Source organism: Rhopalosiphum maidis, chromosome 2, assembly GCF_003676215.2.
Source record: "Rhopalosiphum maidis isolate BTI-1 chromosome 2, ASM367621v3, whole genome shotgun sequence".
In the NCBI taxonomy this organism is placed as follows: Eukaryota; Metazoa; Arthropoda; class Insecta; order Hemiptera; family Aphididae; genus Rhopalosiphum; species Rhopalosiphum maidis.
In genome coordinates, this window is record NC_040878.1 from 48,979,421 (window position 1) to 48,992,613 (window position 13,193).

The window sequence follows — 13,193 nt, forward strand, 5'->3', positions numbered from 1 at the left end:
ACTACGAAATCGCCAAGAAAACACTGCAACACCGTGTAATATTTTCAACATTATATTACTTGTGTGTAATGTACAGATTATAAGTCATCTACATATTACAGTATTACACGTATAATATAACACAGCACCCTCGTGTTATTATGATCTTCGTTTATGATATTTATTTTCTTACGTGAAATATCTATGACAAACGGTGTTAATATCTCGCGTGTGTTTGTTTTAATAACTATTATTTGCATACAATGAATTGCATGTATAAAAAATGTAAAATATCATATATGCGTGTATTATAGTTATAGAACTCGAACGTAGTTGTCGTCTTGTCACGACGCGCTCCAATTTCTATTTCTATGTTAAACGAAAATTGTACAAATACATAATAGTAATATTATAAATAGGTACCTATGTTTGTTTTAAACGCGACGGATACGCGCGGTGTGAATGAAAAATTATTATCAACACAGGTTATTGTAGTCGTCGCACTTTTCGGCAATATGCCCGTCGGCTTTTAGTTAACTTAAAAAATCGTCAAGCGGGCACCCGTACTGTATTATATTATTACAGTCTATTAATCGTATCATTTACACTTTTGAATCGCTTTAATAACATGATATATGCATCTACATAATATGAAAGTTTGCTCCTGGCAATAAATGTATATATATATATATTTATAAATATACTGCACTATTTAACGCAATTGTAACAATTGCGATTGAACTGCGTACGTTTTAATTTCACTGCTAATTAAATTCGTATTCAATCAAAAACCAATGTTATTGTTTACACAATGAATCAAATATCCTATTTGGAACAAAATGCAATACATATATTTAAAATACGTGTAGTCATTTATATTTATATATTTATTTACAGACAGTAAAACGTATTCACGAACAAAGCGATTTAGAACGAATTCAAGATGTTTTTCCAAGCGATTTCCTCAGATTGTACGACAAAGAAGCCCTCACAATGGTAAGTTTAACAATTTATGCAATACCAACGATCGAAATAAGATATTATATTATATATTTCTTAGAACAATGACACTTTTGTCAACAACTTTCTATTTACTGTTTAATATTTAAACTAATGGCGTTATCAATTTTATAATTGTGTAATGTTTGTATCTGATAAGACATTTTTATTGCTGTCATAAATGTATGCGTTATTTTACTTTATATTATTATAGTTCATATTTATTCGGACATTTTTTTTAGTTTATTTATATAGCTAATTATAATGTTTTTGCCCGTTGTTTAGAAGATGAAAGGATTAATTCGGAAGAGAGGAGGAACCGGTACAGCTGCTCTGCGGAGAGCCCTATCGTCGAAATCTCTGCGATCGGAGTCACCTCCTTCAACTCCCAACAAAATCCAAAACGATAGCCCGAGGAAGTTTATAATGGAAACTCCTGTTCAATTCGTTAATGTAAATAATAAAAATTATTAAAATATCAAATACAATAATATGTATTATATTATATTATTTATGTACTCGCAATGTAATACTAAATAATGTTATCCTATTGTGAATTGATATAGGGTGTGCACTGTCAAGAACGTCATTTATTTTTATTCAATGACCTCTTGCTGGTGGCCAAAGCGAAATCCGGTAGTAACTTTAAACTTAAGGACAAGGTCAGGATATCAGAGATTTGGCTCAACGAATCGCCGGCTGTAATCGACGAAGTTGCCGAAATTCCCAAGTCTTCGGACACGTCTTTCGTCATCGGATGGCCGACTACCAACTATGTAGCAGTGTTTAGGTTAGTACCTATTTTCGTATGCATCATATTATAGTTGATCTTTTCGTCGGCTGTCCACAATTTTTTTACTGTTGTGTTTACTTGGGATGTGGTCCCTCAGCAGGGGACGTACTCAACTCTTTATCATTAGTGCTTGAGGGTCTTTGAACCGACAACATTTTGAACAACGGCGGTCCAAAATATATATGTAATCTGTTCTCTTTTATAAGCACATCGACATATAATAGTCATAATAATAATAATATGCTCATCACTAGAACTCACTGGGACAAACGGTATTGTATATCGGAAAAGGAGGTTCGCTAACGGTACACATACATAATATAGTAAAGTGTATACACACGTATAGGTTGCCGACATAAACGCAGCTCTTAATTAGACAAAAAAACGGCCTATTGTTATACCCACGGGTATATATTATTATAAGCCTATAGCTATACGATCATTATACGATGAACAATAATTTTTATTATTAAATTGTGTATGAGTCACGGATGACGTCATAATAAAATATCAAGTACCAAACTATATATCCCTAAGTATTACACTATTAATATATGTTATATTATAGTATATATAGAACCTACACGTAAATTATACATAATACGATATATATATGGGATAGTAAATTCAATAATGTTTCGATATATAAATTCCATATTAACTATCAATTTAAATATCGTTTGAAACAATAAAATGTAATATTATAAGTCGTCACTTATTAAAAAGTCGCAACATTGATCTACGTACATGATTCTACGAATAATGAAATATTAACTTTATATTATAACGTATGTATGTATATATAATATAGACAAATACAATATGTACGTCTTTGTTTTCATTGATCAAGGGCAGGGGCGTCATTTCACATTTTTTCATGGGATGCAAAACCAATATTGAAAATCTATTCAATCTATCATCAATAGTAATATATAGTAAATAGTAATACCAGTCACTCGCGTGGTCGAGTCATCCCATGAATTTTTTTTAACATACTTTTTATGTAAATGTCAATAATTTTATTGAAATTATAGTATAAAACAAATAACAATAATTTTGTTCATGGGATGAATTTGTACACCCTTGCATCCCACAAATGACGCCAATGATCAAGGGTAATAATTTGTTTAAACCGACATTTGTTTCCAGAATGCTGATCGCTATTATATAAGTATAGGTATATATTTAGGTCTTATAAGATGGTACAAAATCGAGAGATGAGGTTTTCGTTAAAATTTGCGGTCGTATCATAGTCACTAAATGTTTTCGTTGATTATCTTTGGATAAGGATGGAAACGTTTCTACACTCCTTTTACAATAATAATATGTCATATTGTCATTATATACCTATTGTAACTACTCGTATAAATATCTGGTTGTTTATCAAAAATAACCTATCCAATTATCTGACCGAATCAAGAGTTAAAATAATTTCGTGTTGTTTTAAATTAAATCGTAAAAAAATAAGTCGTAATTACAATCTGATTTCAAAACAAAATTATATTTTATTCTTGAAAAATGTATTTTAAACAGCGTAAACTCAGCCGAGTCAACAACAACAGTATATTAACACACAATATATTATCACCCGCGTCGTTTACATTTCTTGCGTGTTATATACTAAGGTCGCGTCCTTGAAAATTGGTCGCAATATATAATAATTATGATTTATAATTATGTGAATTTTTCATAGGGAACAAGAGTAACTATAGGCATTTGATGGAGGTGTACATCACTTTTACATGTTTTATTTTAATTATTCAAAATAATAATAACATCAGGAAACAAAAAAAAATAATAATCGTTGTTAATTTATGTTTAGAAACTTTCATCGCGTTGGTATTTGTTTGACATTTTGCAATCGCGCATACTTGAAACTTAAAAGTTTATATGTATTTACATGTATATTATTATTTGCTATACACATATGTGTATAGTAGGTATAAGTAATATTTGTTTTCTTAGTTGAGTTGCAGACACATTGATAAGCCTATAGTACAGACTACAGTGTATATAATGTTATAGGTACCTAACATTATATTCTCATGTGGTATCATAAATTAAAATAATAATAATAATTTTCTACTACCGTGGGAAATCAATATCAAGTTATGGTCGTTGTCGTTGATACGGAACTAAAATTACTGTTTGCTCGAACGAGTTAAAAGCGGTCATTTGTCACTTTAACTCGCCTGTGCTTATCGAAGACGATCTACGTTCGCACAGGAATATTAATAATGGTGTACCCACACAAACACTAGACCGGTTGTCACTGATATTTGGCGATATAAAATTAGGCAACCGCGTACTATATTTCTTTTATGTTAAATTCGTTATAACTTATAAGTTTATAACTAATAAGAAAACGACAAAATAATTTTTCAGATGCATAATGTGTATAAGCACTGCAATGCTGAGGTCAATAATAAATAATCTAGACATTTCATACTTCATAAATCATCCATGTGTTATATTTTAATATAATAGCCCATTACTCAATCTTAATCTGCATTCATGTAATCAATTTTTTGATTCTATATTATAAATTCGTTAACGCGTTTCTATTAATAATACATTAATATAAGTATAACATTTATTACTGTAGTAGATACCTACATAATTAATATATAATTTAATAACTAATATATACCTATATTATATTTTATTAAAATGTTTTTTTTTTTTTTTATAAATTATCGTAAATACAATAACATGATAGCCCCCTCTTATATTATCGTTATCCATTATTTTTGTTTACTCAAACAGTATAGTTGTTATCAAGTTTGAATGCTTAGTGTACAGAATGCGTTCAAAGAAGTTCAACGTGTTTCAATGCATAATTACAATTTTACGGGAAAAATATGATAATTAAATCACTTCATCCAACTAATGCATTATACAGACACAGGATAAAAATCATGTATAGGCTCATAAAAAAGTGTTTCGCTTTATTTGGTTTTAATTTAGGATACCATGAAAAACTTCATGTTAAACTTTTACTACCAGGTTTGGAAAGTGGTTGGAATAGTGCTGGTAGTTTTAAATATAAAAATCCTTGTGGAGAAAATAATTCGTAAGTACATTTTTGTTTTTGTTTTTCATTTTTTGTTTCAAATAAATAATAATTATTATATTTAAACAAATAATGTAATAATGTAGTTGGTACCATCTATTAAAATTAATGTTTTTGCATTTTTCATTTTTATAAATAAATGACCTATTACCGATAATATAATAAGCGTTATGATTTATGCCGAAAGAATGTATAACAACTTTTTTAAAAAAAGTGGAATATTTTGATAAAAATATGCATACGCATTAATTTGTATTGAATTTAATTGGTATTTGAAATAATTTGATACGGTAATTTATAACTCTTATTTATTCCTCAGGTAATTAACAAAGTTGTTTTTAAAGCATGTTAAATTTTCCCGATCTGATTTTTTATAAATTATTAATTTTTGTATAGATTTAAAATGATAAGCTTTTATTTTTAAAACAAAAAAATAATGTTTGATTAAAATAAGCGTTACGTGAGTAATTTAGAATACTTAATTATTTATTGTCTATACATATTATTAATTTAATCTCTATGCATTTTTATGCTTATATCTAATAGAAATAACGTCTATAAGATATGCATATATGTAGGTTTTAAAAAAAATTATATGAGCCATGAAAACCTATATCTTTAGCGCCAGGCGTCTATAAATTCCCGGAACGCACGTCGGTATTGCTTATCGAGTTAGGATAAAAAATAATAAATATTTGTCGGATTATAATATATTTTATTATAATATGTGTAATAACAATATCTTTTCATCAATGAAGCTGACTCATGAAACTATTAACTTATAGGTACAGAATATAATATATTATATATTAATTTTGGATCGTTGTCATAATGTCATGTACAATAATATATTTAACTATCACTTACACGTGTTGTAAAAATCATACATAGTATAGTGTGTTATTCTCGTCGCATCTAGTAATATAACGATGATAATAATTTTGTATTGTTTTATGTATGTTAATTAGCACCCAAGCAACCAGAAACTTGTGGTGGTCGAAACTAGCTGAAGAATCGCAAGAAGAAATACGCAAAGATCCTCCGACTACCAACGTCCAAGTATTTTATCAAGATCTCAACACTGGCATAGAATACGTGAGTACCTACTGCCTAAACGTAATATTAGTCTATAATGTATACACGTAAAATAATGTTACATACCTGAGTGTTTTCTTATCAGAAGGGATGACACTAATTTCTTAACATGATGAAAAACTGTCAAGAAGACTCTAAAATAAAATAATAATTTTACAATTTATAAATATTTAAATTAACACTTAAAACATATTTTTAATTAGACTATTAGAGAAATTACGAAATCCTAAAAAGTTATACCTACTTTATACACTAGATGTAACTACATTATAATATAAATGCTAAATGTTAGAAGTTTGAACTATTAATTTAATAATTATTTTATTTATACAAATATTTTCTTTTTACCTAAAGTATATTGTATGAGTACAGTATTTACCTCCACCAGAGACTATTGTTATAATAATCAGAAAAAATTGCGAATAAATATTTATATTTTATCAAATAATAAAAAAAATATATTATCACATTTTTTTTTTTATAAATATCAATGTATAAAAAAAAGCCACAGGGATTATATACTCCCCCTCCGTTTGACTGCCCTGCGTGGGATCTCATACGTTGTATTATGTATATTATATGAATGTGTGTATGTGTGCATAGTGTAAGACGTTTGCCATCGGACCGGACGAGAGTGCTAAAGACTGCGTAAAAATCGCATTGGATCACTTGGAGATGAGAGACGCGGACCCGAGTCAGTATCAGCTGTGGGCCAAGACGCCACGTGAAGAGCCGCCGTATCCACTGTTTGGTCACGAGAAACCGTATTCCGTCAAGTTGAGCTGTCTGCGGGACGGACTTAGCGCTGAGGAAGGGTTTGACTTGGACCACTGCAACAACGTGCACGACCCGTTGGCCAGGTGTCATTTCATTTTGAGGTACGTCGTCGAAAATATATACAACACTGATTAAATATTATATAATATTAGTTATTATTGTTCTACTGCACTACCTGATACATCTGCCTGCCCATCCCATATCTGTACCATTATCTGTATTTTATTTTAACAAAAGTTTATTATTATTTTATTATCGTTGCTATAAATTACATAACATGAGAAATCCCTCGATTTTAAAAATAATCAAACATATACACCTATGGCTACACTTATCACTTATTATTTTATAATGTAACCGACTACGACAGTATAATGGTCGAGTTGTCGAACAAAGTTCGTTTTTATATGTACGCGCGTGCAGAGTACCTCACACACGTGTATGAAATGTGTATAAGATAGTTATTAAAAATTAAAACGCAAGTGTATTGTTTTTTTTCTCATTGAACAACATTAGTTTTTTTGTGCTACCTACGGTTTTTATTTATTTATTTTATTTTAATCTCTGTATAAGTGACAATATTTTTCGCCGTAACTGATGATAAAACGATGTTAACGATCTGTACTCAACGCAGGTGAACATATTTGTTTTCTTTTTCTAATGACTGTGTACATAGTATACAATATACCAAAGGCCAATAATTGATAAGATGACATTTGTTTACTGACGTTTGTTTATGGAATTAATGTCTACCTAATAAAAAACAACTAAATACACTATCTAATTATAGGTTGCAATAGACAATAAATGGTTGTTATATTTTTTTTTTTTTTTTGTCGAACCGAAATGCAAAATTTTGGTTATATCAAAATCGTTTTAAAATTGTTATGTTTGGTATTTTCCAGGAGTGTAAAAGCTCAAGAAAACGAAACGAACAAAAAGACGCCGAAAAAGTCTTCTAGTCGTATGAAAATTGGCCAGGTGTTTAAGAAAACTCCAACCAAAGATAATGGAGGCAATTTGTTCGGTGTACCTCTGAATAGAATTTGTGACGGAGAAAACCTTCCTAAGCCAGTCATGGTTAGTATATATTTACAAACTTAAAGTGGTATGTTTTAAATATTTGTTCAGAAAATAATAAAGTTCAAATTAATTGGATTGTTGACGAAACATTAATAATACCATTTTTCTTACACTGTTAACTTATAATATATTAATACATAATATTGATTGTTATGGTAGTTAATATTTAAAATGTGTTTAATTTTATCTTAACATAAAATAATTTTGGACTTTTATATTATATTTAGTGGCTGAACATTTTACATTAATTTAGTTTATCGCTTTAGAAAGTTATATTTTTTAAAGGTACCTACTTAACTAAGTAAATTTAATATTTAAATTATCAAATCGTAATTGTTGTTTTTTCATTTGATATTAAATACTACAATACTATAGCACAACGTCAAATGTCAATACCTATATAATATATTTTTCTAAATGTATATTATCATTAAATAAAGATAAACAATAAAACTATTTTTAGTACAAATATATATTCTAAGTACAAATATTTAATAATTATCATGTAAAGTTTGTTATATTAATCGACACAATAGAATTAATTTTTTTTTATTATTTTACAGGGCATGTTACACCAAATATTCTCAAAAGGACCATTTACTCAAGGTATATTTAGAAAGTCTGCAAACGCTCGTTTAGTCCGCGAACTTCGCGAGAAAATGGACGTTTGTGAGGACGTTTGTCTGGAAAACGTTCCTGTGCTGGTTACCGCAGCCCTGTTCAAAGACATGCTACGCTCGTTGCCCGATCCTTTACTGTGCACCAGCCTGTTCCCGAAATGGCGATCAGCTCTGGACTGTTCCAACCTGCCCACGAAACTTTTTAGAATCAAAACGTGAGTGTGTTATATTGACGTAACGCCACTATAATATGATGACGATATCGGCCATCGCCTCGTAATATTACCAACCGTATAGGAATAATTTATAATATTTTTATTTTTCTTTCCCTTACAGGATTATCGATCAGTTGCCCAAACCCAATTATCATCTGCTGTGCCACTTCCTGTGCGTACTCTACCACATATCTCGGCGATCCACGCACAACCTCATGTCGGCCGCCAACTTGGGTGTGTGCGTTGGACCGTCCCTTTTGTGGTCCGATTCGCCGGCCATGTGTCCGACCGAAGACTTACGTACCGTACCCGCACTGGTCGAGATACTCATCACCCACTGCGAGTTGCTGTGCGGGCCACACGTGCCGAACCTTTTGGGCGACCCTCGGGATTCTGGCACCGAAGAATCTGACTGTAAGTGTGTCGCATATATCACTACAGATCACGGGAGTCACTTTGGGGGCGTATATTTGACCCATTTATTTATTTAATTAATTTGTGCTCGCTTCATGTCTATATATTATACCTACCCGATTTAAATTAAATTTTGACATCGTATTTTAAAACTAAAATATAAGTTAAATATTTTGAAAACCGATAAGATTGCTTATCGGTAACAATTTAAAAAATCTAAACCTTTTATTATTATACCGGTCAACATTATTTAAAATAATAAAATATAAAAATGTACCCTTTTTTCGGTTTTACAATAAACTGAAAAACATCAGTTTTAAAATTATGACATAAAATACGTAAGATCATCGTTGAAATAAAACCCAAGTTTAGATGAGGTTAAGAGTTAGAGTTGCGGTGGATATAAAAATCTATTTTAATATAATATGTATTGTGTTTGTTTTACAGCCATGAGACGGGACGATAGTTCTATAGACAGCCTGGAAGTGAGCCCGCCACCCAGGAAGGATCAGATATCGTTGAGCCGGGACTCTGGACTGACGATGTCTGACTCGCAGTTGTACACGCCGGACGAGGAGGAGAGCGGATCGACCAGTTCGAGCGGATATGACCCGGCGTTTGACCAAGCGCATTCAGCCAAAACAGCCATGTCCGCCACTGCTGTTCCGTCGATGCCGGGCGAGTACGTGCGTGTCTACCCGGGTTGGGAGGAGCGGAAAAACGCCAACTTCCAGCGGCAAGCCTGGTTCCGGCAACGATCCAAGCGTTTAACAGCCGCGGCCAGCAAGGAAGCGGTTCGTCGAAGCGCTTCTGAAGAGTCTGTATTGGATGGAAACGTGCCTCCGCCCACGCCACCCCGTCGCAGCAAGCCCATCCAAATGAACGGCAACAACAACAACAACAACCGGATATCCCTAGGCCCGCAACAAGATCAATACCGAAAAATGACCGCGGCCGACTACTACGACGTAGTGGTCAAGTCGGAAGTGGTGGTCGATTCGCTGCACCCAAACAACTACAATACGGAACTGACCATCAAACCCGTACTGCAGCCGGCGGTGACGTACCGAAAGGACGAGTCGCAGTCGGCTGCGCCCGTAGTCGTCGCCCGGAGGTCGGCCGAGGCGATGGACCGCAGACGATATCTTCAGCAACAGCAACCGCACCACCAGCAACAGTTGACGGCGGCGGCGACCACCGGCACCGCCACCGCTACCACCACCACCACCACCTCCACCACCACCTCGTCCGTCAACACCTCCGCCATAAATGTCGTCGCCACCGCCACTCCGGCGGAGAACTGTTGCGACGGCGAAAACGAAGAGGACTCGAGCACGCTGTCCGACGAAGACTGTACGCCACACGTGTCCCGGAGCAACAGCCGCGGAAACGAGGTGGCCACCGACTCGCTGAAGCTCAGGCAACACCAGCCGCTTCAGACGCCGGTCGCGCACGCGGACGGCACTGTCCGGCTCCGCGGCCGGTTGAAGCGCAAGGAGGAGAAGGCAGCCGTGGCCGCGGCCAGGTCCCGGTCCTTGCCACCGCCTCCGCCGTATCGGCCACCACCGCCGGCCAACCGCCGCGCGCCCATCACCTCGTATTACCTGGGTGAGTGCAGTCAGGCACAGCAGCAGCGATTCGTCGTCACCAGGACGTACGCCGACGAGGAGTCTTACGTCTGATGATGTGCGCGGGTATACGCGTATTCTCGGCCCTCCCTTTTTGGAATCGACATTCGACGATAGATATTATTTTCATGTGTGCGTCTCGATATGTCTCTGCCACATTCCCTCCCCCCACCAACCGCCCCGCCATCCCTATCCAGAGTTGCAGTATTTGTTGGCCAATGCGATTTGTATATATTATTATTATTATTATTATTATTAATTATTATTTTTATTTTATTATTATAATATATACACTTGACAATATAAAAGTATAAAACTACTTAAGTTACCTGTCAACTTGAAAACAAAGATGGGCGCATGGATGATGCTATTGCTGTTTTTTTTACAATAAAATGTTCCTGATCGATATACATTATTATTATTATTTTATTTTAAGTCCATACGAGCTTGAGTATTTTTTTTTTTTTTCATTGTCCAGTACTGAAAGTACATTATTTTTAATTTCATTTTTTTTTTTTTTATATATATTATATACATTTATACGTATGATAACTGAAATGTTTTCAAAATGCTCATTGAAATGATCAAATAATCTAATGTTAAGAATTTCACAAGTACAAATATCGTCGTATCCAGACACCAAATACCAGTGTCGTCAAACTATGATAACATATTATGTTAATACCTTCAAAATGTCAAAATTAAACATTCTATACTTATTACTATGTTTAAGTAGATTATAATAACATTCTGAAGCACTGTGATTTAAGTTATGTACAGTACCGTATTATTATAAAGTAATAATTTATAATTCGATTTAATAATTTATCTTATTGCATAAGACTAAAAAAAAAATGTATTGCACACTATACCGAAGTAACAATTAGTTTTTTTATGAAAACCTATTATACAATGTATTTAAAATTAGTATATAAAATAACTGAATTTGTGCATCATAAAGACACAAATATTTTATTTTTTACCCTGTATAATTATATATTATATATATAATTATGACAAATTTTATAAACTATATTTTATGATGTAACATTTAAATGTTAAATCGTTAAGTTTTGTAAGTGTTTATTTATTTTTGTTTGTACATTTTCATTGGTTTTTATTAAACATTATGTATGTTTACTTGAAATGATTGATAATCTATTATTATATTATTATTGTATAAAAAAAATACTTTATTTTCCAATGTCCATTTAAAATGAAAATAATAAATTACGTGTAATTTTGTTTAATCATTGTTTATTGGTAAAATTTGAAAATTTTTCAGAATAAAATCAAAAATATAATATTAAATATTTGATTTACATTGTTTCCTGTGATATATGTATTAGATTTTTTCAAAATGGCATTTACTACTTGTAGTTAAACTTACATGTTGCGAAAGAACATAGATTTATTTAAATTTTTTATTTATGGATGATAAAATTGTTAAGTAAAGTAATAATTGGCTAACCTAACCTTATCAGTACTTTTTTACATTATTCATGTTTATTTGACTTCTGTTTATTTGAATAATGATTGATTTGCTAAGTATATATAATAATGAATTTCTGAACTATTTAAACCGTTATAGAATACCGTACAATAAGAAAAAAAACGTAAAAATACAACTATTTACTTTGGTAAATGCATATTAATATATTCTATACTTCTATAGTTTACTGTGTAATACAGTTGACTACTGAGGTACAACCTAGCCTATTCTTTATTGTTATATATTGTGATAGTATGACATTATTTAAAATACCTGTAAATGTCTACTAGCTTTATGTTTATATATGATAAACTAATAAGCAGTATAGCCTACTAATGTTCAATTGTTTTAATATATTTTCATTGCTTTCGAATTTAAATAATGCAATTGTGTATAAATAGCTGCAGAAAATCGTTAAAAAATATATTAATAATACGAAATAGGAACGAATAGCATATATAATATATTATTACCAATCTGCACGCGTGAAATAAAAATCATGAATAAAAAATGGACCTATAATATATAATATAATATGTTTGGAGCGAAAAATTAAATTATTACAGATTTATTATTAACTTAATATGGCAGTTTGATATTTAATAAAATTTCATAGTAATGTACACATTTAAACTTATAATTCACATTAGCATATATAATAAAAATAAATATGAGTTTATCATTATTTATATTGGTACTTTTTCGACTATTTCGAGATCTGTCTGAAAAGTAATATCATATACTAAATTACCATATCAACTATTATGATATTACCAGATAATATAATAATATATCGAAAATAATAGTGTTCGGAAAAATAAGCGGGCCCGCAAAATCCTAATGTCGACCGCGATTGGAATTGATGAACATAGAGGTATTTGCTGGCTTGTAATGAACAACGCTGTGCTGGTCGTCCGGGTGATTTTCGAAATCATCTGCCATTACAGTGAGCGACAATATTCTAAGCAAGTTTATTTGTTAATCTAAATCCCAAGACGTATACACAACTGCACATTTCAACATAA

At 32.1% G+C, this 13,193-nt stretch overlaps 1 protein-coding gene across 1 annotated transcript in view; it reads left to right on the forward strand.

Moving 5' to 3' along the window:
• LOC113552171 overlaps window positions 1–11,572 on the forward strand; it is a 211,539-nt gene extending 199,967 nt beyond the window's left edge. The window contains 9 exon segments of the mRNA XM_026954905.1: window positions 877–975; window positions 1,264–1,431; window positions 1,545–1,768; window positions 5,813–5,939; window positions 6,543–6,817; window positions 7,622–7,796; window positions 8,363–8,634; window positions 8,756–9,048; window positions 9,496–11,572. Of these exon segments, the coding sequence (XP_026810706.1) occupies window positions 877–975; window positions 1,264–1,431; window positions 1,545–1,768; window positions 5,813–5,939; window positions 6,543–6,817; window positions 7,622–7,796; window positions 8,363–8,634; window positions 8,756–9,048; window positions 9,496–10,730 (2,868 nt within the window). The 3' untranslated portion in view covers window positions 10,731–11,572.
• The last annotated feature ends 1,621 nt before the right edge of the window (window positions 11,573–13,193 follow it).